This window comes from Pongo abelii, chromosome 5 (genome assembly GCF_028885655.2).
Source record: "Pongo abelii isolate AG06213 chromosome 5, NHGRI_mPonAbe1-v2.0_pri, whole genome shotgun sequence".
NCBI lineage: Eukaryota > Metazoa > Chordata > Mammalia > Primates > Hominidae > Pongo > Pongo abelii.
Window position 1 is genome coordinate 39,631,159 of NC_071990.2, and position 25,990 is coordinate 39,657,148.

Sequence of the window (25,990 nt, forward strand, 5' to 3'; positions counted from 1 at the left end):
CTGTTTTCACCTTTAAGTAAAATGATCCTGACATAAATGGTAGTGAGGAGAATTAAGATTAATCAAAATTGAATTGGGATTCACTTTTTACTGCCACTTCTATCACAATGATTCCACTAAAACAGTAATTTTTATTTGATCTATGAAGCCTTGGAATCTAATCCTTCATAGAGTTCTGGGAATTATTATAAACCATTGCAAACACAAAAAGTTCAGAGAATGATATAAATAACACCCATGTACTGACTATATTTTGAAATATCTAAATAGTTTGCTGCAGTTTCATTTTTTAATTTTAAATAGAACATTACAGAATTGGTAGAAGCATCCTTCACAATTCACTACCCTTTCTCCTGGGCAGGCTCCTGGCTCTTTACAAGAGCTCCCTCATGATTTCTCAAATAGATATCAGGATTTTCAAAATACCACTTAAAGCTTTCTGTTGGTTATGTGCACCCATCATTTGTATTTCAGCACAGCCAACCTTTGTTTCCTGTTGGCTGTTCTTTCCCAAACTAATCATCACCTTCTCTGGGGAGATGGGAATGTCTTACCCAACTCCATTACACATGCAACAGAACTGTTCCTAGGAAACACCAAGGCCTTTCTTGGTCCGAGATTTGCCAAGCACAGATGGTGATTTTCATCATGTGTAAAGGAAAAAGAGGACAGATGGAGGGGCCAGCCATAATACATTCTAGTCTAGCAGATGAGATGCAGAGGCTAGAATTTTGTCTTCTATATGTTTGGTCAAATGCCTAATTTGCTCAAAGCAGCACCCATGATTTCTGCACATTTGCATGATGAAAAAAATGGCTCTGGCAACTGGTAACAAGATCATCTGGGATCAGTGCTTAAAGAAATAGACAGTCCCTTCTTGGATGTGATTGCGTTTTTTTTTGCAAGAAAGAGTGATCAATGGTGTCTGTGAGTAAATATGGCTAGAGCAGTGTAGTGACTGTGTCTTGTGGAGGCCTTCAATGCTGCTGGTGGCCCAGAGCCATGGTCAGCTCCGTGGCAAGGAGTCTGAAATTGTCTCTGTTTGCTGATGACTTGAATTTATGTATAGAAAACCCTAAAGACTCAGCCAAAAAACTTTTGGTTGATAAGTGAGTTCAGTAAAGTTGCAGGATACCAAATCAGCATATAAAAGCCAGTAGCATTTCTATATACTAACAACAAACTATCCGAAAGAGAAATTAAAAAAAAATTCCATTAATGATAGCAACAACAACAAAAAACCCCAAAGAACAAACAAAAATTGGGTGTAAATTTAACTAAGGAGGTATAATTGAAAACTACAAAACACTGATGAAAGAAATGGAAAAAAAACACAGATAAATGGAAAGATATCCTGTATTCATGGATTTGAAGAATTAATATTGTTAAAATATTCATACTACCCAAAGCAACATACAGATTCAATGCAATCCTTATGAAAACTCCAATGTTATTTTTTTACAGAAATAGAAAAAAAATCCTAACATTCATCTGGAACCACAAAAGACCTTCAATAGTCAAAGTAATCTTGAGCAAAAGGAACAGAGCTGGAGGCATTACACTCTCTGTTTTTAAAATTTACTACAAAGTTATAGTAATCAAAACAGCAGGGCACTGTGATAAACAGACACATTGACCAATGCAACAGGAGAGAAAGCCCAGAAATAAACCTACATATTTATGGCCAGTTGATTTTTGACCAAGGTGCCAAGATCATACAATGGGGAACAATAGTCTCTTCAATAAAAGGTGTTGGGAAAACTGGATATCCACATGCTCAAGAATAAAATTGAATCCCTATCTCAAACCATGAAGAAAAATTACCTCAAAATAGATGAAAGACTTAAATATAAGATCTGAAACTGTAAAACTACCAGAAAAAAAACATAAGGGGAATAGTTCAACAACATTAATCTAGGCAATGATTTTCTGGCTATGACCCTGAAAGCATAGACAACAAAACAAACTTGCACAAATTGGATTATATCAGACTAAAACGCTTTTGCACAGCAAAGGAAACAATCAACAGACTAAAGAGATAACCCAGAGTGGAAAAAAATATTGGCAAACCATACATCTGATAAAGGGTTTATATTCAAAATATATAATGGACTCAAGCAACTCAACAGCAAGAAAACACATAACCCTATTAAAAAAATGGGCAAAGGACCTGAATGGATATTTCTCTAATGAAGACAAACAAATGGTCAACAGGTTCATGAGAAAATGCTCAACATCCCTAATCGTTAGGGAAATGCAAATTAAAATCACAATAAGATATCACCTCACACCTGTTAAAATGGCTGTAAGAAAGATGAAAGATAAGTGCTGGTGAGGATGTGGAGAAAAGGGAACCCTTGTACACTGTTAGTAGAAATGTAAATTAGTACAGTTGTCATAGAAAACAGTATGGAGGTTGTTCAAAATATTAAAATAGAACCACCATGTGATCCAGCAACCTTGCTTCTGGGTATATATCTGAAGGAACTGAAATCAGTATGTTGAAGAGATATCTGCATTTCCATGTTCATTGTAGCATTGTTCACAATAGCCACGACATTGAATCAACCGATCAACAGATGAATGGATAAATAAAATGTGGTATATATACACAATGGAATGCTATTAGCCCTTAAACGAGAAGGAAATTCTGTCATTTCCAACAACATGAATGAAACTGGAGGACATTATGCTAAGTTAAATAAGCCAGGCACAGAAAGACAAATAGTGCATGATCTCCCTTATGTGAGAATCTGAAATAGTTGAACTCATAGAAATAGAGGCTAGAATGGTGGTTACCGGGGTGGGAGGTCAGGAGAGGGAGACGTTGGTCAAAGGGTACAAAGTTTCAGTTAGACAGGAGGAGTGTTTTTGAGATCTATTGCACAGCAGGGTGAACACAATGAGTAATAATGGACATTTCAAAATTGCTGGGAGTAAATTTCAAATGTCTCATCACAAAAAAAAGTCATGGGTGCGGCAATGAATATGTTAATTAGCTTGATTTAAACATTCTATGTTGTATACACATATCAAAACATCACAATGTACCCCCAAAATATATATAATTATGGCTTTTCAATTAGAAATAATATTAAGAGAAGCAAACAAAAATACCAAAAATGGTTGAGTAATGAATGGCAAATTTCCTCTCTCTGCTTGAGCTGGGATATCGATCTCCTGCCCTTGGACGTTGGCACTCTGGCACTCAGGCCTTTGGACTCAGACTGGGACTTATGTTTTTGGCTGCCCTGGTTCCCAGGCCTGCAGGTTTGGATTAGAACTACAGCTAGACTTCCCTGGGCCTGCAGCTTGCAGATGGCAGATCATAGGATTTCTCAGCCTCCACACTGAGTGAACCAATTCCTTCAGAAACATCTCTCTCCATATATCAATATATTTCCTATTGGTTCTGCTTATTTGGACAACCCTGACCAATACACAGGGTGAACGCTCTTTTTGCTAAACCACAGTTGCTATTGCAGGCTGGCACCAGGGCTGACATAGAGTCTTCCTCTGTCCTCCAGAATGGTTGGTGTGGGAGCCTTAAACCACTCAATGGGTCTGAACCCTTGGCAGTTGGGAACTGGCAGGGAAATGGTGTGCGGGCTCCTCTTCACTCCCAGCCTCTCCTTTGAGCATGGAAATTCGGCTAAGGACATCATGTCACTGAAGCTGGCCCTATATTCACAAGCAACTGTGGATTAGAATTAAGTGGTGAGACATTGTTGATTGTTTTACAGAGTTACCTGAATTCTTTTGGAACCAACTGAGATGTCATCTCAGCCTTAGGGGGCAGCTGCATCCTTTATATCCTGCCTTATTTCAAGGAGTCAACAATTTTATTTCTGAGAGGGTGAAAACATCTGTAAACCATCCAAGCTCTCCCACATCTCCGCACCAAGGTTGCGAGTGTTTTCTGCATGTCTGAAGGAAGACTGCCTTCACAGAGGTAATACTGTGACACTTGAGGGCTGTGGAGTGCTAGAGATTCATCTGTTCATTCAACGAGCAGTCAGTGAATGCCAGCTAAGCCTCAGGAACTGTGCCTGGCACTGGGCTATCATCTGGTCCAACCACATCATTTTACAGATGTGGAAACCTGAGCACAGAGCCCCTCAGCTGCCTGGCACATCTTTAAGGCAAAAATGTGATTCCTAAGTCTCACTCATTCATTCAATAAACACTTATGGAGGACCTGTTGTGTGACAGTCACTGTGCTTGGTGTTGGGGAAAGAAAGACGCTCTGTCCAGTGGGGGAGACACAGACTAATCATCACTGTCTAGTGTGACGAGCTGCATCACAGAGGGATATGCAGAGTTCTGTGTGAGCCCAGAGGGAGCTGAGATAGCTCTGGGGAGGGGAAGTTTGGCCTATCTGAATTTGGAAATGTTTTCAACAGAGCCATGATATTGGAAGAAAGAAGATATATTAAAAGCTGCAGAACTCTTTCTTCAAATACAAGCTTAGTGGAAAAAAAAAAAAAGATCTGAAGTTGTTTTGGTTGAATTTGAGTGGGCGAGAATCCCAAAGCTGCGCTGTTTGCACAGTGGCTGTCCTCACCCTTGCCTCGTGGTCCTGAAGGGGCTGTGGAGACCATCTAGGCTGCACAGAGCACATTTTGCAGACCACTGGGCTAGAGGATGCTGGAAGGTTCCCTTCAGTTGTTTTCTCTTTTTCTTTTTCTTTCTTTTTTTTTTTTTTTTAAATTTGCTGTCTCCCAGGCTGTAGTGCAGTGGCATGATCACTGCTCACAGCAGTCTCGACTTCAAGGAATCTTCCCACCTTAGCCTCCCAAGTAGCTAGGACTACAGGTATGTGCTGCTGCACCTGGCTAATTTTTTAAGCTTTTCTAGAGATGAGGTCTCGCTATGCTGCCCAGGCTGGTCTCCAACTCCTGGCCTCAAGTGATTCTCCTACCTTGGCCTCCCAAAGTGCTGAGATTACAGCCATGAGCCACTGTGCCTGCCCCCGCCGTCCCCCATCCCCCCATCCCCCAATCCCCCCATCCCCCCATCCCCTCCACCCCCGGTTTCAGTTCAGTCTCAATCAGTGGTTCCCCTCCATCTCCTTGGATTCCCAGTTTCACTCACTGGATCATGCTGGGTGCTCAGTGAAATCTGGGGAATAAATGGTTGACAGTCTGGCCTTTTGCTTTCTCTTAAGTTTGTTGTCCCTAGGTGCAGAACTCCAAAAAGCATTTCAAAACTCAGTCTTTACCAGTTTTACATCAAATGGGAGAAAGTGGCATCAACAGCCGAGGCCTGTCTTTGAAGAACAACAGGGATGCCACAAGAGGTCACTGCAGGAATGCCGGTTGGGGGAAAAGAGCCCTCTCAGAGGACTAAACTAGAACAACGCAGTGAAACAGGGAGCCAGCAGCTTCAGAGCCTGTCTCCAACCCGTAAGGCCCTTGCAGGGGACTCAGAGCTGCCTCTGCCTGGTTTCCTGGGCCAGGTAGTGAAACACCAGCCAGTGGCAATCCCAGGGCCCCACGTGGTATCACAGTTGAATGGCTTGTTCTTGGGGGCTGCTTTTGTTCAAGGAGATTTTTGTTCCTGGGGCGGTGAGAAGAGGGAGGAGGGAGGTGGAAAGAGGGGTAGTGCCCAAGAGGTAGTATTCGTGGGGGAATCTCAGCCATCCTTTGGAACTTGTTGATCTTAAGTTTAAGATATTTTCTTTTTTAAATTAATACTATCAGTATAACTATCTTCTATAACAGTATATGAAACACGCTCGCTGTCGAGGAAATGGGATGTTCCAGTACGCTCTGTTTTCACAGAAGTTGGGTCAAGGGGTAAACGCAGAGAAGCGTAAATGCAGAGAAACCCCACCCCACACACACACACACAAACCACACGCACACATAACACATACAACATATCCATACCACCAACACACCACACACACACAAACACACAAACCACACACACACATAACACATACAACATATCCATACCACCAACACACCACACACACACAAACACAGAAACCACACACACACATAACACATACAACATATCCATACCACCAACACACCACACACACACACAAACACACAAACCGCACACACACATAACACATACAACATATCCATACCACCAACACACCACACACACACAAACCACATACACACATAACACATACAACATATCCATACCACCAACACACCACACACACACAAACCACACACACACATAACACATACAACATATCCATACCACCAACACACCACACACACAAACACACAAACCACACACACATAACACATACAACATATCCATACCACCAACACACCACACACACACAAACACACAAACCACACACACACATAACACATACAACATATCCATACCACCAACACACCACACACACAAACACACAAACCACACACACAACACGTACAACATATCCATACCAACACACCACACACACAAACACACAAACCACACACACATAACACATACAACATATCCATACCACCAACACACCACACACAAACACACAAACCACACACACACAACACATACAACATATCCATACCACCAACACACCACACACACAAACACACAAACCACACACACATAACACATACAACATATCCATACTACCAACACACCACACACACACAAACACACACAAACCACACACACATAACACATACAACATATCCATACCACCAACACACCACACACACACATAAATACACAAACCACACACACATACACACGACACACACAAGCACAAAACACACATACGACACATACAACATATCCAACATACCACATACACACATACCACATGCCACATATACATACAATACATACAACATACCGACACTGCACACATACCACATATACACATACATACAACACATATCCATACCACATACACACACACCACATGCCGCATATACACAGCACACACATACATACACAACAGACACACACATACACACACCCCAACTAACCCAAACTATTTCCCACTCTTCTCTGTGGTTCAGAATCCTGCCCATTCCTCAAGACTCAGCCCAGGCCTGTGGTCTTGGTGACAACCCCCTGGGGCCACTCCTTCTGGTAAGAACGGGAAGTTCTCATGGCCTGTCCCTCTCACCTGACACATTTCACATGCTGCTTGGTAGTGTGATGTATCTTTTAAATTTTAACCACAGGCACCTGTTAAGGGTTTTGATTGTGAACTGAACAAGATCCAGCCCTGATCAAATATTGCTTAGAACAGATATTTGAGAGGCCACAGCCCACGTTCCTGGGGCTGGATTCTTCCAGTTTTAGTCCTGCTCTGTGTGGCCATCAGAAAGCCGAGTACCCGGACCCTATTATCTTGGCCGCTCACATAAACGCTTTCACTGAGTTATGCTTTAATGTCAGGCCTCTAGCTTTTATAGAGGGTCGATACAAGAATCATCTGGTTGAATAACATTTCGGTATCTTTTGTAAAACTGCAGTTGAAGACATCGTTCACTGTGTCACTCAGTGTCCTTTATACAAGGATCCACACGATAAATTCTGGCTTGTATTTAGTTCCAGGAAGAAATTCTATTTTCTGCAGATAAATTAGTTAGTATGCTTCCTGCTGTCAGAAAATGAAAACTATGTAACTCTGGGTGCCTCTTTTTTTTGCTTAGCAGCTAGACAAGAGAGAGCCAAATTTATTGCCTGTGCGTTGTAATTTGCTCAGCTGTGGAGTCCAAAAGCACTTATGCCTTCTACTTCTTTTAAATGGACTTATTTTATTTTATGCTCAAATGTCTCATTGTGCTTTTGCAAAATGTGTGAGTCTGGAAGTCACCTGGGGAAGCATTCATTTGGCCATTGACTTGGCCTATTTATTGCTTGTGCTGGCTGCTAGGGATTCGAAGATGAATTTGACTGCACCCACCTTTCCTGGAGCTCACATTTTAGCATGGAGAATATATATGGAAATAAATAATTACAAAATAGGGTTGGTGCTTTAACGGAGACCCATGAGGTGGAGGCAAAAGCAGACTTTGGGAGAAGGGGTCAGGGAAGGCTTCACGGAGGAGGTCAAGGTTGAATTGGTTTTGTGGCTACAGTGGGAAGAGGACAGTGAATGGAAGAATGTAGGTAGCTGAATCTGATACTTTAAAAAGGAGTTGTCTTTTTATGCACATGTCAACTCATCCTGGTTAGACTGGAAACTCTTTGAGGGCAGGCACTGGATACATCCCTCTGTGGATTCCATGATGCCTGGCAAAGTGCTAAGGGCAGTGCAGCATGATGGCTGGAGCACTGCTGTGGACCCAGGCTGCTGGCCTTGCATCCACAGCGGAGCAAAGTTAGGCAGGTTTCCTTAACCCCTTTGGGCCTTAACTGTAAAGTGAGGATAATAGTAACATCTACGTCATTGGGTTGTGAGCATTAAAGAAAGAAACACATGTAGAGAACTTAGTAACATGCCTGGCACATGGTAAAGTACTCGAGAAACATTTGCTGATTAGTCACATCTGCATTATCAACAATACTAAATCATTTGGAGTCGATAGTACAGTAAAGTGGTAAAAACACACACAACTGAATTCAGCAAAGCACTCTCAGCTCAGCTAGCTGAATCTAGTTAAGTTAGTATCATTTCCAAATGATGCCTAATTTAAAAATAACATTGTTCTATTGTTTCTTGAAATAGTGTGTGGGAGTCAGCCCTCCTCTAAGCCCTGATGATGTTCTTAGAAATGGTTATTGATGTTTGTCTTAAAAGACACCCCCAGTTCTGACTGTCACATCTAGGGAGCTCACAGGGTAAAATGCTTCTTCAGCCTCCTTTTTGTCTTCATTAGTTCTCCTGTCCACTAAGTTTTAAAAGGACCAGGGTTCGGTAGATGTTTATGTTTCCTGATGTATCTTGGGTGAGTTGTAAATGAAGAAAGAACCATAGTCTTGACTTTCAGCCAGGAAAGAGAGTAGAAATCCTTATAAAAGCACATGCACAGTCACGTGTGCGTGCACATGCCCGCACACACACGCACACACCTGGCCATGAAAGGGCCATCCATATGCCATTGGTGTGGTGGCAAATGTTTAACAGCCACTCTCTGGAAAAAAAAAAGCCACATTTATAATACTTGCCAATTTCCTTGGTGTAAATATTTCCAGCATGGCTGATTTGAAGCCACCAGGGTGATGTCGCTAAATGTGGATTTGAGAAGAGAGGCACAGCAGCACATCACACAGTGTTCCCACCACACAGATACAGTGGATACAGATCACTTCAAAAGCACAGATAATAACGCAATGTAGTAAATTAACTAGGAAGTGGTGAATTTTGAGTATTTGTTACCTTTGTTTCTTAATATAACTTATTTAATTGTAAACTTGTCTAATTTAATTTTAATAACATCTTTGTTTAAAAACAGCTCCCCAAATTCCTGGAGTATTAACAGTTTATGCTTTTATGGACTGAGCCAGCTCAGCACACTACTGGGAATGGCTTATCATCATCCATGAATGATTTCTTCCAAATGGTGCCTCTCACATCACCACTAAATCTTTGTTCCTTTGGGATATGGGATTGCCTTTATAGAAATTTCCCTGGGCACACGTCTACTTACACATCCAGAGACATATTCTTATGCAAAACATATCAGAAAAACTCTCCTGATCCAACTTGCTCATCACCCTTCCCCACAACAAACCCAAACCGATCAGACCCACACTTTCATGAAACCATAGGAACATGTAGGCAAAAGAAAGAAACAATAACAGAGGAAATACTGAGAATGGAGAGTGAGAGAAAGTGAAAAGAAGCAAAGGGAACAGAATGAAAAGGGTGACGGTAGTACAAGATACACAAAAAAGACAGAAATGAAAGAGGGTGTATCACTGAGTCACTTCTTTACTCTTAGATCTGAAGCCTGAATTACAAAACATCAAGGAATCCAAATACACCGAGTAGGCTGCCTTTACTCTTACAGGAGCCCTCTGTCCTAGCCTTCAGCCCAACTGCTAGGCTGAAGGGTGAGAGTTAAGGTTCTATAAACAATCTGTCTTGAGAGGTTTCTCTCAATGAGGAGAATTCCCATCTGAAATGTGGCCACCTGGGACACACAAGCTCTGGCAGTTCCAAATCTCCATCAGACAACCTCCTAAGGAGTTTGGACGGCAACATGGCATTTAATCTCAGAATGGCAGCTGGGAGATGTTAACACTTCTTCTCTAATTGGGATAGTATGCTTTTAAAATAAATAGGTATTTCAAATGCTCTTAATTAGACTTCCAGCCAAAGTGCTTTCTGTTTGAAGTTTGCTGATTACTTCAGGCAAAGCTAGGCGCTACTGAACCTGACACCTGCTGTAATTCAGAAGACTCCCAGAGAGATGAGCAGAGGAATTAAGGCACAAGCCTGTGAATGAAAACATACAGCAGTTTTCCAAAGGCCCAGGGAGTGTCTGCCCCAGCTGGAAGGACCATCCCTGAGAGGGGCGGGGACTGGGCAGCAGAGAGGATGGAAGATTTCTTGCCCACAAAACCATGGAAATGGCTTCCCAGACCCAAGATGAAAATTGCCCCTAGAGTTGAGTGGTATTTTTCACATCATTTCTTTATTTTTAAATTTTAGATTCAGGGGTACATGTGCAGGTTTACTACAAGGGTATATTGCATGATGCTGAGGTTTGGGCTTGTATTGATCTCTCACCAAGGTAGTGAACATAGTAACCAATAGGAAGTTTCTCAGCCCTTGCTCACTTCCCTTCCTACCTCCTTTTGGAGTTTCTGGTGTTTGTTGTTTCCATCTTTATCTCTGTGTGAACTCAAGATTTAGCTCCCACTTACAAGTGAGAACATGTGGTATTTGGTTTTCTGTTCCTGCGTTAATTCATTTAGGATAATGGCCTGCAGCTGTATTCATGTTGCTGCAAAGGATGTGATTTTGTTCTTTTTTTATGGCTGTGTAGTATTCCATGATGTGTACCACATTTTCTTTATCCAATCCACCATTGATGGGCACCTAGATTGATTCCATGTCTTTGCTATTGTGAATAGTGCTGCAGTGAACATAAGTTTGAGTGCCTGTGTCTTTTGGTAGAATGATTTATTTTTCTTTTGGTATGTAGCCAGTAATGGGATTGCTGGGTTGAATGATAGTTCTATTTTTAGTTCTTTGAGAAATCTCCAAACTGCTTTCCAGAGGAGATGAAATAATTTGCATTCCCACCAGCAGTGTATAAATATACCCTTTTCTGTGCAACCTTGCCAACATCTGTTATTTTTTGACTTTTTAGCAATAGCCATTCTGACTGGTGTGAGATGGTATCTCATTGTGATTTTGATTTGCATCTTTCTGATTATTAGTGATGTTGAACATTGTTTTGTATGTTTCTTGGCCACTTGTATGTCTTCTTTTGAGAAGTGTCTGTTTCTGTCTTTGCTCACTTTTTAATAGGGTTTTTTTTCTTATTGATTCATTTAAGTTCCTTATAGATTCTGGATATTAATCCTTCATTGGATGCATAGTTTGCAAATATTTTCTCCCATTCTGTAGGTTGTCTATTTACTCTGTTGAGAGCTTCTTTTGCTGTGCAGAAGTTCTTTAGTTTAATTAAGTTCCATTTGTCTATGTTTGATTTTGTTGCATTTGCTTTTGGGGTCTTCATCATAGATTCATTGCCTAGACCAACGTCTAGAAAAGTATATCCTAGGTTTTCTTCTAGAATTTTAACAGATTGAAGTCTTACATTTAAGTCTTTAATCCATCATGAGTTAATTTTTGTATATGGTTAGAGGTAGGAATCTAGTTTCATTCTTCTGCAAACGGTTAGTTTTCCCAGCACCATTTATTGAATAGTGTGTTCTTTCCCCATTGTTTATTTTTGTTGACTTTGTTGGAGATCAGTTGGTTGTAGGTGTGCAGCTTTATCTCAGGAGTCTTTGTCTTGTTCCATTGGTCTATATGTCTGGTTGTGTACTAATATCATACTGTTTTGGTTACTGTAGCCTTGTAGTTTAGTTTGTAATTAGGTAATGTGATACCTCCAGCTTTGTTCTATTTGCTTAGGATGGCCTTGGCTATTTAGGCTCTTTTATGGTTCCATATGAATTTTAGAATAGTTTTTTTTCTAATTCTGTGAAAAATGACATTGGTAATTTGATAGAAATAGCATTGAATCTGTAGATTGTTTTGGACATTTAAACAATATTGATTCTTCCAATTCATGAGCATGGAATGCTTTTCCATTTGTTTGTGTTGTCTATGATTTCTTCCAGCAGTGTTTTACAGGTCTCCTCATAGAGATCTTTCACCTTCATCATTAGGTGCATTCCTAGATATTTTTATTTTTTTGTGGCTATTGTAAATGGGATTGCATTCTTGATTGTCAGCATGAAAGTTTTTGGTGTCTGGAAATGCTACTGATTTTGTACATTCATTTTGTATCCTGAGACTTTGCTGAAGTAGTTTATCAGGTCTTGGAGTCTTTTGGCAGAATCTTTAGGGTTTTCTAGGTATACAGTCATATCAGCAAAGAGAGATAACTTGACTTCTTTTCTGTTTGGATGCCTTTAATTTCTTTCTCTGGCCTAATTGCTCTGGCTAGGACTTCCTACATTGTTATTCCTATTGAACCAGCAACATGAAGGCTGAAGAAGAGGGCAGATGTTTCAGGGCCAGGTGGCAGCCCTTGGGGACAACTCCATATCCAGGGACCTGCCAGGGTGAGCATGAAGCAGGATACAGAGGCACATAAGGTCACCTTGGTGCAGTTTTCCAGCAGAGGTCATTCTGCCTTCCCAAGCCTGGCCCAAGGAGTTAGGGCCCTGGGGCAGCCTGGCTCTTTGTTGAAGACACTTCGCAGAATCTCAATTCTAAGTGTGTGCCCAAGTCTCTGGCGCTGGGAGGGCAGTGTACCTGACCCCTCAGTCCCAGGGCCAACACTGGGAAGCTCAGAGCTCCAGTCGCTGTGGCTTAGGTGCCCTTGTTCTATGTTCCTGATGTAATCAGCAGTTATTCTATATCATCATTATTACTACTGAAACGAAACAACCAACTTTCCTAATAATACAAGTTACCAAAGTCAAATGAGCCATCGTCATGACTTTAGAGGCTCTCCTCCATTTCCCCACCATTGGCCCTGGGTGCTGGATTTCTCCGATTACAGGTAATTGAGGGCCCACACCATCTCAAGGGGAACTTTTTTTGTCTGGAATACATGAATTTCTTATTTAATCAAAGTTCTCCATAAATTGTTGGTCCCAGCTAGCTGGAGAGGAAATGAGGTGGTTCTACCCAGGATACCCACTCCACCAGTCCTCTGCAAGCTATACTCTTCTCCCAGGTGACTTCATTGGGTCACATATCAAAAAAGGGTGTTTTCTGTAGATGTCCACTGCTTAAAAGGTGCCAAGGGCCTCTTAGAATATGACTGTCCTGGTTTTGTATTTGCATTCTTCATGCGTTAAAGCGGGTTGATCATTGCAGTGGTCAGTAAACAGCATGAGGGCTAACAGCACCAAGCTTGGAACAGAACTGGGTTCAAATCCTTGTTTCAACACTCACTGGCTACATGACCTTGGGAAGGCACTGCATCTCCCCCATCTGGTAAATGCACTTACCTCTTTGGACTGCTGTGGATGAAAGGAGACTGCATATGAGGCTGTGCAACAGACACGGGTCTGTAAACAAATGCTGTTTTCATCATTAACTATTTCTGTTAGGATTAGTTAGTAGTGGCTCTGAAAAGCTCAGATAGGACCTTGAGAATATGGGACACAGCGGGTGAATTTAGGTGGGGATGTTGGGTGGGAAAGGAGGGGAGGATGAGGCAACAGCTGGAAGGGTAGGGTGCCAGGTGCTGATGGCCAGGTGCAAGAACAAAGGCTGGGGAAACAGATCCTGTTAGAGGGGGGGCATCCAAGGAAAGCTGTGTGGATAGCAACCCTTGCCATCCTTAACCTCCGAGAGGGTTTTAAATGGGTTATCTTTTAGCTGGGTTTGGATTCCTAAAATCAGGTCAGTTTATATTACCTTCTTCCTCTTCCTGCAGATTCTACTTTGTACCTACCTAGGGCTACTTGCTGTATATGCTGCTGGGTGATTTCTTCCTTCAGGTGACCTGCCAAAGACACAAAAGAAAACTACTAGTGGGTTTCCAATGGGCTGGAGGAAGACTGTTTCAGAAGCATGTGGCAAGCTACAGGAAAAAAAAAAAAAAAAAAAGGTAGAGTAAGGGAGACAAAAGCAGGCATAGCTTCCAAGAAATGCCCTTCTATGATTCCTAGATTGTGTTGGAAGAAGAGGTTGCAAAGGCCTAGGTGCTGGCACATCAGTGCAAACACACATTTCACCCTTGAGTTCACTCATCTTAGGATTCAAGTATCTTAGTCTGTCATCCATAATTTTCGCTGAAGCCCCTATTCTCTTAAATGGTTCTTTCTATTATTAATAAAGGGAAAAGCAGAATTTGGTCTTTTAATAATTTTTAAGCCTACTTTAAAATCCACATCTTTCTTTAAGCTATATGAAACTATGTCAAATAAAAAAAGATGGTGGTTTTAGCTGACAATAACCCTAATGGTTGGTCATTTGGTGTGAAACTCATATATTTCTAGTTTACATTAATAAAGGTATGGTGTGCAGAGAACAGTGATAGTTCTCTTCAGGGAGGTGATAGTTCCACTCTGCTCTACAAGTGAGGAGACCTCAGCTGGTATTTGTTCTGGGAGTTACTCTTCATAAGGAACATTTGCAAAATAGAAAATATTCAGAAGATGGTGACTGGAATGGTGAGGGGTCTGAAACCATGCCATATGAGAAATATTTAAGGTGATCTGAGACATTTAGATGTGAAGACAAGACTTGGAGAGGAGGAATGGAGATAATGGCTGTCTTTGAATATCTGAACATTGTCATATGAGTTAGAAACAGCTTTATTTTTATCTTACTCCTGGGACAGAAATCAATGAAAGCAGACTTGGGGCTTAATACAAGGAAGAAACAGCTCACAATGAGGACTGTCTCAAAATGGATTAAGTTGTCTCAAAATGGATTAAATCTTCTGGCAAAGCAGTGAGCCCCTTCCTGAAAGGGTTCAAGCAGAAGCTGGGAGACCATCTGTTGGGTTGTTAGAGTGAGAATTCCTGCCCTGGGTAGGATCTGGGAGGCAATGACCTCCAGGCTTCCTCCGTCTCTAAAATTCCATGATTTCGTGCATGAAGGATGGGTGAAACAGCAGCCCGGAGTTTGTTTATGTCCAAGGGCTCAGCACACTTGTTAAAATGTCAGTGCTGTCTGTATGGCATGTCCCATTTGGGGGATGTGATCAGGCCACTGGGGGATTCCCAGAAAGCCTGGAAAATTAATTGCTTCCTTGTTTAAGATATTTCTTTCCTCACATAAGTACATTCTGTACCTCCAAGGCTATAGCTGAATTGAGTATTCAAAAGATGAGTAGATGAGGAGGCAGTCACAAGAGACTTTATCACTTATGGAGAGTTCTAGGGCACCTCTAGAATGTTACGATTGGGAGAGATGGCAGAGGTCATTCAGTTTGACTTTGCACTCAATTTAGGAATCCCTTCTACAGAAGGAAATGGGCATTTCCCTTCTGACTTGTATGTATTCGAGCTATTCCATTAAGTTATATGTAAGGAATTAATTATGTGGAGTTGCATCTGCTTCCCTATAATCTTCAGCTATGTGCCTGGCCTGTTTTCTGGATCAGCACAGAAAAAGATCCTCTGTCATTGGCAGTGAGGGCCCTTCACACATCTGAGGATGCTATGATTGATTTCTGTACTTCGACTTGCCCTCTATGGAGGTCAAAGATCACCAGTCCTTAGGTAATACCTCGGAGGCCACTATCTCCAGGCACATCAATGTCTTGGGTAAGGGTCTGGGGCACCTGCATGTCTGTGCCTTGGTTTCCATGTGTCCCCACTGGAGAGAATTATGCATAGAGAGCATGGCAGGCATTGGTCCTAAACAATAATTGCACCCTTATTCCATGTGGGGGAAGGGTGGGAACTTCAGGAGTGTGCTGAGGGGGATTTGGGGAAGTGGAAACTTGACCCAACGATGAGTATTGGTGAACCTGGATCCAACAGGAAAATGACTTGACACCTGAGCCAGCCACAGCCCCAAATGGATCTTTTCCCTACTCAGTGCGATTTGACCCTTATTGTCCATATGAGCAGAGTAAAGAAGTTGGGGACGTAAGGCTGCTGCTGGACTGAGACTCTAGGCTGCATCAAACACTGCTGAATTAAATTTTAAGATGGGATAGCACACGCATCCTCCAAATAAAAGGAGATACTGCTGTGACAAATGCAACACACCATTTAGAAACATCTCTTGATTTAGAGTGAGTCATCAAAAGCTTTTTAATCCTGCAGTATGGAGAGTCAGTGATGCTTTGGTGTCCTGCCTGTTTCCTGGGTATCGGGCACAGCCTTATACCACAAGCCTCTCATATGCCTGGGTACTGCCTTCCTATGAGCCTGGACAGTGGCTTGCTCCTTTAGAGCACACACTGGTTTGCACTGCTCCCTGGAAACTACCTCCCTGCTAATAAGCCTTCCCAGTAATAAGCCTCCCTGACAATGGGCCTCCTGACACATGCTTCCTCAAGTCTGTGCCTCCCAACCCCATGCCTTGACCAGAGTAGGTGCGCTCAACCTGGTATGTTACAATTTCTTCAGCGCCTATTGGAATGACCAAGTTCCTTTTTCCCAAACCCTAGGGAAGTTTTTTTTTTTTTTTTGGAATGACCAGGTGGTTTAAGGATTCTCCACTGCCCCTGGTTTGGGAGGAGCTGCTCATGTAAATAAAGAGGGGATTTTGCCACCACAAACATAAATACTCACTCTCAGAACAACAAGGCACCCCTAGGGAACAAAAGGTGGGTCTTCATAATGTTACATATTGATAAATGTTGTTTTACAACGCCGCTAGTGATACTCAGTTTTGGTGAATTGACTAACATCTCCCATCACATGGCAAGTTTTTTTTTTATTTCCCCCAAACAAGCTTCAAAAAATAGCCTTATGGCTGATACCTAATTGCATTTCTAACAGAGCTATTCTTCATGTGCAGATAACAGTCTCTGTAACCTGCTGGATCTTGCAGCTTCATGGGTTTTGGCAAAAGAAGGAGTTGAGGGGGATTGCAGAATTCACTCAGCATGCAGCTTGCTGTCATTACCACGGTGATAAATTTGCTGGTTTTGGCTTGGGTTCCTGGACACATCCCCATCCAGAGGTATGGAAAAGAGATGAAATGGAAACAGAGAACTCCCAGCCTGAGGCCAGAGACAGTCTGGGAGGGAAGTAGGGAGCCCAGATTGGGGCTGAAAACCAAAAGGGTAGGGGAGGGAAGGAATGTTCTGCCTGCAGGAGTGTCCATAATTAGTAATTTTTCCTCCAGTAATTTACCACAGTACATGCTAGAAATACCTTCTCTCCCTTTTGATACATTAATTGATGGATTGTGGGTGGCAGCGGGGAGCAGAGGTTACAGTAATCCATGGGAAAGCTCTAGAGGAGATGGGTGACCTTAAATATGACCGCGAGCAGGGTATGTGGAGGTGGTGCTCTGTGTGGGTGTATGGGTTTTCTCTGTTACTGAGTAGTTCTAGGGAAAGTATTATCATCATGCAGAAGTGAAACTGATTTTTTTACATCAGTATTCAGTCTTCTGAATAAAACCATTTTCCATAAGCTTCACACTTTATTTTACATGCATGCTAGTTTGAGATTGTTCACGTGAACACTGCTTGGCTGGCCTGGAGGAGAGCTACTCACTTACGACTCCCTGAGCGGCTGTCTGCTGCTCCTGCAATTTCTGGGATGCTGTGCCTCATTCAACATGTTTATGTTGCTATCAAACAATAAATACTTATCTTTCATCTACTATAGGTTAAGCACTATGTTCTAAGTGCTGTGGAATATACACACTCATAGAAGGCTCTATCCTAGCCAAGGAAAGTCAGTGCAGTACAGGGATCAGCAAATAGGTGGCCCGTGTGCTCTTTCTTTTAAATGCTGGACCAACGGCTGGCCTTGCTCCTCCATCAGAGATGGTTTGCTTTCCTGCTGAGCCTGAGTTTGGCTCTTCCACACAGCACTCTGGGCAGCTACAGCCCATCACTTGAAGTTGGATTTGAGATGAAGCAAACCTCTCTGCCATTTCAGTTATTCTAGAAAAATGTCTGGGCCAGGCATGGTGGTTCATGCCTGTAATCCCAGCACTTTGGGAGGCCAAGGTGGGTGGATCACCTGAGGTCAAGAGTTTAAGACTAGTCTGGCCAACATGGCAAAACTCCGTCTCTACTAAAAATACAAAAATTAGCTGGGCATGGTGGCAGGCACCTGTAATCCCATTTACTTGAGAGGCTGAGGCAGGAGAATCACTTGAGTCTGGGAGGCAGAGGTTGCAAAGAGCCAAGATCACGCCACTGCACTCCAGCCTGGGCAACAGAATGAGACTCTGTCTCAAAAAAAAAAAAAATAATAATTACAAATCTGGAGGTAGACGGAGTTGAGTTGAAATCCCAGTTTTGCTACTTCTTAGTTGAATGGGCTAATTAACATCTCTAAGCCTCAATGTTATCATTTGAAAAATGGAAATAATATTATAACTGCAATAATATCTGCTTTACTATATCTCAAGATCTTTCGGAGGAGCAAGGGATAACGCACCAGCATATATGATATACCACACTAGTTTTAGGTATTCAGATACTTTCAGACATATTGGAAGGATACTACATGGTTAAGATGACAGGTCAGGCGGCTAAATGTCAAATCAATGGTAGAGATACATTTAGAGGAGGGAAAAGTAGACATTGGGAAAGGCATAATTACTACAGGCGAATCGAGTGGGCTCAGAAAAGAGCAAGGGTGTTAAGGTGCGCTTGGGAAGGGCACCTCAGTCTGAGAGAACTGCTGGGACAATAATGCAGAGGCCAAGTATATACTGGTTTGGGACAGGGGCGGCAAGGGAGGGCTGAGTGGAGCACTAGGGCTGGGGAAGACTAAGTTGTATTCATACTGGAGTCTGGGGTCCTGGGTAATTACTAAGAGCTCTGGACCCAGATAAACGCTATTGGTCTGTTTGACTATACTACCGGAGTTTCTGGGCAAAATCTGGTGAATATAAACATCAGTTGTAGAACTGGGGTGTGGGGAGAATATGCAGAATATGTTTCCTGCCTGAGGGGCCTCTTTGAAATGGAAGGTCTAGTTAGAGGCTCCGAACTCTGAATGTCAATTTCAGCTGTGATGTGAGAAGCCAGTTTTTTTGGTACTAACACAGAGGATCATGATAACCAAAAGGTTAGATCCCTAAAGGCTGTGTGTAAGGCTACTTGTAAAAATAATGGGCCTAGAATAAATTGTGTAATCCTTACACGGATTCCCAACTAACAGGAGGATGTAAATTCTTTGAAACCTTAAAATCAGACATATTCATGTCCCCCTTGCTAATATATATTTCATCAGGCTTTATCCAAACTTGTTGGTATACTTTGAAAATGTATTAAGTCAGGAACTACCTCTTCTCACCATAGCAGTGATGGATGAAATAGAAAAGAGACTATCAGGAAGACATTGTTGGATTTGATTATGAGACATATTTCTGAAGACCAGAAGTGGGACGGAAATGCAAAAATGGTGAGTGGAGCTGAGGCCTTGAGCTTGCAAAGCACTGGTTCCAGAAGTAGGAAGGTAACTAAAATGGCGCCATGCAAAACAGGGTAAGAGTCTGGCACATTGTTTTGAGACTGCGAGTTGAAGTGAGGCTCCCTACCATCCAATCTGTGAGTGAAAGGGGACTGATAAAACGTGCACCAGATGTTGCCTGGGGCTATGGTTTCCAACTCAATGCAAGCCCAAGGAGGAAGAAATGTACAAACTCAGCCTCTCTCCAGTTGCCAAGCCCAGCTGCTCACGGGCTCTATACAGGGTCTGCTCATCTCCAGTACTGTTATGGAGCAGTCACTCCAAATTGTCTTTACTGGAGTTGATTCTGGATTGGGGGCCTGGAGGGTCTGTCAGCCAGAGAGGGATGAACACAAAGAGAAAGAGAGTAAGAGAAATAAATAAAATGTGTTTCATTAAAAATGGGCCTGCCCAGCAAAATGCCAAAATATATGAATAAATCTAATGCTAAAAAAAAGATAGTCAAGTTCAATAGTTGGAACATGAATTAGTTACAGATGAAAGTAATTTTCTGGGCAGGCAGATGAAGACATTTGTTGATGCAGAAGCACAGAGGGTTGAGTTAATTTTACTCTTCAGTTTAGGGTACACCAGTCATCAGCCTGGGCAATGCCTCTCTGGTATGTATGTTTGTATGTATGTATAGGTGTATGTATATATATGCATGTATGTATATATGAATGCATGTATATATATGTGTGTGTGTGTATGTATACATGTACTTTGGCCCTGATACTTCATGCCTCATGTCCTATTCTTATTCTCCTCTTCTTCCAACAGGCAACCATTCTAGTTGGTTTGATGTATATGCTTTTATTGTAGGTGTTCTTACAATTTGTATGAAAGTTTTCTGTGTAGTTTTAAGCTGTGAAAGTAATATTGTGCTATAGATCTCATTCTGTTTCTTACTTATTTATTAGTACTGTTTTTGACATCTGTTTTGCTGTATATGCATCTAGTTCTCAGTTTCTGACTGCTACATCCATTCCACATAATGTACCCCAACTTTTACTTCCATTTTTTGATAGTTGAACAACTGGATTGCACCTCACTCCCACTAAAGCAAACAGTGCTGTGATAACCATCCCTAAACATGTAGTCTTATAAGTCTGTGACAAAACTTCTCTGCTGGGTCTCAGCAGATTTGCATAATTAATTTGAGTGCTGCCCTCCATAATGATTGTGCTAGTCTATCTGCCCAAGGCAAAGACCTTAAAGTATGTTGAGGATACTTAACGAGATTAATGAAGGGATACATTTTCTTTAAAAAGAATAAGAAATATGTGACAAATAGGTATAAATGATACAAGAATAGGTGGATAGAACAGAAATTTTGAAATAAAAATTAGTCATTGAAATGAATAAAAAGTACACAGACTAAGGGAATAAACCCTAGACAGGGTAAATTTCAAAAGTGAATTAGTGAATTGGAAGACAGTTGGAAAAACTCACTGAAACACAGCACAGAAAGCAAGACATAAAAATGGGGAAAACAGTTAAAAGTCACAGAGAAGAGACTGAGAAACTTCCTCATTTGCCTAGAATTCTAGAAGATAATGGAGGCAAGTGGTAAAGAAGCAAATGGAGACAAATGGTAAAAAATGGTGAAGAGATAGCAGTTGAGATTTTCCAGCATTCGAGAAAAATATAAGCCCTTGGGTTGAAAGTGCAGTTTGAGTATTGAGCAGGATAAATAAAAATAAATCCACCCCCAGACATATCATAGTAAAATTACAGAACTTCAGGGAATCAGAACCACTATTAACAGCTTCCAGGGGACCTGCAAAGGAGGAACTTAGATGACCGCCCACTCCTCAGTGACAGCCACAGGTGCCGGGAGATAGTGGAGGGAAAGAACTGTCAATGTGAATTTTATTCATACCCAAACTATCATTCATAGGTGAGGGCACAGTAAAGACATTATCAGTCATAAAAGGACAAAGAGCATTTACCACCCACAGACCCTCTCTCCCTAAAAGAACTCAACTGAGGCAGCCAAGCGTGGAGGGTGAGTGCATGGACTCTGGAGCCAACCCCCTTGGGTTTGCATCCAGCTGGGCCACTTACTGTGTAACCTCCTGCAAGTGACTGAATGTCAGTGTGCCTCAGTTTTGACATCTGAAAAATGGGGATAATAACAGCATTTGTGCTGTGAGAACTGAATTAGGTCACACGTGTCAAGTGCTTAAGGAGTTCCTGACATATAATAAAAACTATGTAAGTGTGAAAGTTGTTATGATCAGCAAGAAGAAAAATAAACACAAAGATGGGGGATAAAAGAAATAATAGCATAAAATGTAAATAAAATATTTAAGTAAAAATATTTTATTATTTGACCATTAAAAACCTCTGTGTGTATGTGTATGTGTGTATCTGAAAACTAACATTTTAGGCAATAATAACAAAGTGAAGATAAAGTAGTGAGATGTTCAGTGGGGAGTTAAAACCAGCTGTGACCCTGGATGTGGTTGGGAGGAGGATATATTTGGAACAACTACAGACATTGTTATAGTTACTTTTTAACTCTAGAAGAATAAAAATATGTACAATAGCAGCCAAATCAATAGAAGATCAGAAAAAAAGGCAAGGGATGGGTGTTGTGGGGAGGGAATGCCAACATTTTAACAATTCAACAGAAGCCAAGGAAGAAGAAGAAAGGAATTAGAGAAAAGAATGGGGTATAAATGATCCTGTGTTTGGTGAAACAAACAATGGCAAGAGCTTTACATATATGTATGTAAATAAATGTGTGTTTGTGTGCGTGCGTTTGTGCATGCACATATGCCCTTGTGCATATGTGCATATGTATGTATATATATGATCATGTGACCATGGAGGTTATGTGAATGAATATCTATGATGCTATGACAGGTTACTGAGGGTGGAAGTGGGGTGGAGAATGAATTGGGTAGGAGAGGATGAAGCTGAGCAAGATTAAACAAAAGAGAAAATGTACTTTAATAAAGGCGCATGATTTACGATTCATATAAAAGCTATATTTGTATGTATTTATAAAAAGAAATAAAAATTAAATACCCACTGCACTTCCTTGATAGGGAAATGTGATGTTACTATAGCATGCTGGAAATTGCGCTTGGGCACCTGCCACACATGTGATGTCATCTGCCATGTGTGCTGACTGAAAATATTCATAACCCAAGTCTCAGCGACAGGGATGGGGAAATAAGGAGGGTTTCAGCATCGGACTATTTGGCAGAGCTGTGTTATTCACCAGCAGCCTGGCAAAGAAGTGAAGGTGGAAGACAGAGAGTCCCAGAGGCAGCCCAAGACAGCAAGGGATTTCCATTGGCTTGGGGGCCAGGGGTGGGGGCACCTCTGAGAAGCCTTCTTCCCTTCTTGAGGTCAGGGCAACAGGTCCTTCCCTGGATTCCTCAAAGAGAAAGGTCCAGCAATGGAACATACAGTGGGAGACCAGGAGTGGCCTAAATGCTAGGCAAATGTTTTTAAGCTGCCTTATTCCAAACTGACATTTCATTTCTCCAGAATTCAAGATACTTCTTCCATTTAGTATGCTAAACATCATAGTTGATAACATAATCGAGTCGCAGAGAGAGGGGGAAAGCAGCTCATTATAAAAGATATCAATACTTTCTAGAAAAACATCACCGGAACTTGTCTTGATTTCCCCCCATGGGGATTTTCTCAAGGGCTCCCCATCACCTTGGCCCTATCTTGTGGAGGAGGATGTGCCTGGTAATTAATGAGCATTTCAGCTTGGGATGAAAACACCAGACAGTAGTCTGGGCTTTTCAAGACAGCTCCTTTCTTATCATTATGACAGTACATGATAATCACATTTTGGGGAATGCTCTCATTTACAAAAAATGACCAAATTATACCATGTCTGGGAGACCCAATTTCTTTTGCTATGGGATATTCACTTCGGCTACCCAAGTAATCAAAATAATCACACAAGATTAGCACGTTCTGTCTGAAGCTCAAGCATTTGGCTATTGTATATGAGTAATTAAGCTAAGAAGCTTGTTGATATCACTATTTCTGTATGTGATACTATTACATAAACAGATTCAGAGAATTAAGTAAGCACATTTGTTAAAAGCTCAAACAAACGTGGAGATGCAAGTAGGTAAGCATTAGGAAAATTTTCAGCTCAGCAACCAGCATGAATTGTTAAATACTAAACATCTTAGGGAGCTGAGGGCTCATGATTGTGTTGGTATCTATTTGAAAGATGTTACTTTAGATGCTTGAAAGTTCTTACCTCAGCAAGGGGGGATATAACCAGCTTCCAAGGCCTGCCCTGGAGGAGTAGCTGTAGTTCACAATTGTTCTTTCTGTTTGAAGATGTGGTTCTGGTTGCCAGAAATGCTGTCTGGGGTGAGGGCAGGGCCCAGGTAGCCACTGCCTCTGATTTCCATCCTTATATCCCCAGAAGTAGCCCAGGGTACACTCTTAGGAGTACCTGGGGGCATTCAAACCTCCTCTACTCCAGTGTGGGTGGGACAGGTATATTCCATCTGTTCCCAACATGCTCCTACTTGCACTGGAGGCTAGTTGGTAGGACCCCTCACTAACTGGGAGGTAGAGGGCAGGTTCACTGAAGGGACATAAAATCAACCCCAAGCACTGAGATGTTTGATTTTGCAGTGAATATAGTTTTAAAAAGTTGGATTCCAACATGAAAACAGCAAGTTTTACATGGCTCTTTGATATAAATAATCAACTCTTTCACTCCAAAATAAAACTTGATTCTACTCATTTAATTTTAAATCAGTTAGTGCTTAAAAAAAAGTCAGTGGGAAAAAACAAGCCCCAATTAAGGCTTACTGCTGGCCAAACTTCCAGCTGGCCTGTAAAATAATTGCCTAACACAGAGTTGGTGCTTCATGATGTGGGAATTGTTCTCCATCTGAAGAGACTGGAGATTAGGAGAAATGTGTTAGTGAGTTTGTGAATAAAAGACAAAACTGAATGGAAATGGTTTCAGCTTCCAGGTTCAAAAGTCATTTTTAGATGCTGCATATGCATGTTGCGTCTTTCTGGTGCAATGGGCCAGGCCCACCATTGAATCTGTGAGGCTCCCTGTGCTCTGTCTCTGCACTCACCTACATGGGAGTGGCATGGGGGTGGATATATTAGTGCATCTCAGGAAAACCATCCAAGGGAGCCAACGGGGGCCGAGCTCAGCAGGTGCACTGGAAAACTGTGGTGGAGTGGGGAGCCAGAGAAAAGATGGCTGGCCTTCAGAGACAACTGAACAGCAGTGAAGGCCCATCAGAGGAGAGGGAGTGGAAAACGGCAGGAGAAGTTGCAGAGGGAATCCTGGGCCTACAATAATGGAAAGAGCATGGGTACTGGGAGCAGGTAGACTGGCACTGCCACTTCCTACCTGTGACCCTAGGCTACTTAATCCCTTTGAGCCTCAATTTCTTCATTAAAATAGGGTGATAAAACACCAACCTTGCAAGGTTGCTGCAAGAATTAGACCCAATGTACATAAAGCCCCCAGCACAGCGCCTGGCACGTTGTGGGTGCACAGTGAGTGCTGGTCGTCACGGTGGTTGGTGGTAGTAATAAAAACTAATGATTATGAGGTGGGTGGCTCTGATGACAAATAACACTGCATGCAGGACTGAAGCAAGCTAACCTATTGCAATTGTTTCTAAGGCCTTGATCACATTCAAATATGGCAGGACATCTGTATTTTCCCCTGTTCCCTTTTAGAAAAGCATCTTTCAGGCCTAAATTAACAAGTTATCGTGGGTCCAGCTGACTTTGCTGAAGTGCCTCTCTCCCGCTCATTTGGGAGGAAGGGGGGACAGTCACATGTCCTTGCAATCATCCAAATCAGGGTTTCACAAAGCAGAGCCATGACCTTTCAGCACTCGTTGACTCCAACTTTATACAAATTTAGTTTATCTTTACTAAACCTTCTGCCTTCTGATCAGTTATTTACCCTCAAATTCACCATCACTTTAGTGGGTAATGGGGTCTTCCATATTCCGTTATAGTCAAATATGATTGATTTCTGTAATTGGAAGTAAATGACTTTTTAAAAAGCTTGCTTGAAATGCTGGTGGTAATGGTTCTGTTTTCAGAGCCTGGGATGATTTCTATCCCCATCCTGTTATTTTACTTTATTTTATTCCAGAAAAATAACACCAGAGCTCTTTCTCCTTTTGTTTCCTCTGAGGCTAAATATTTTCAAAGAGGAAAGGGGAAGGAGAGAGGTGGAGATGGACATCCCACCATTTTACAGACGGTGCTTTTCAGGAGTGACGTATTTCAGGAAGAACATCATTTCCCCTCCCTGAACTTGAGT

At 41.9% G+C, this 25,990-nt stretch overlaps 1 protein-coding gene across 3 annotated transcripts in view; it reads right to left on the minus strand.

The window, feature by feature from the left end:
* The window catches only part of KIF6 (kinesin family member 6), a 386,393-nt gene that overhangs the window by 42,698 nt on the left and 317,705 nt on the right, over window positions 1-25,990 (minus strand). For all 3 annotated transcript variants that reach the window (XM_024248395.3, XM_054558770.2, XM_054558771.2), the window contains one exon: window positions 14,034-14,084. In XM_024248395.3, coding sequence (XP_024104163.3) covers window positions 14,034-14,084 — 51 coding nt within the window. The remainder of the gene's footprint in view (window positions 1-14,033; window positions 14,085-25,990) is intronic.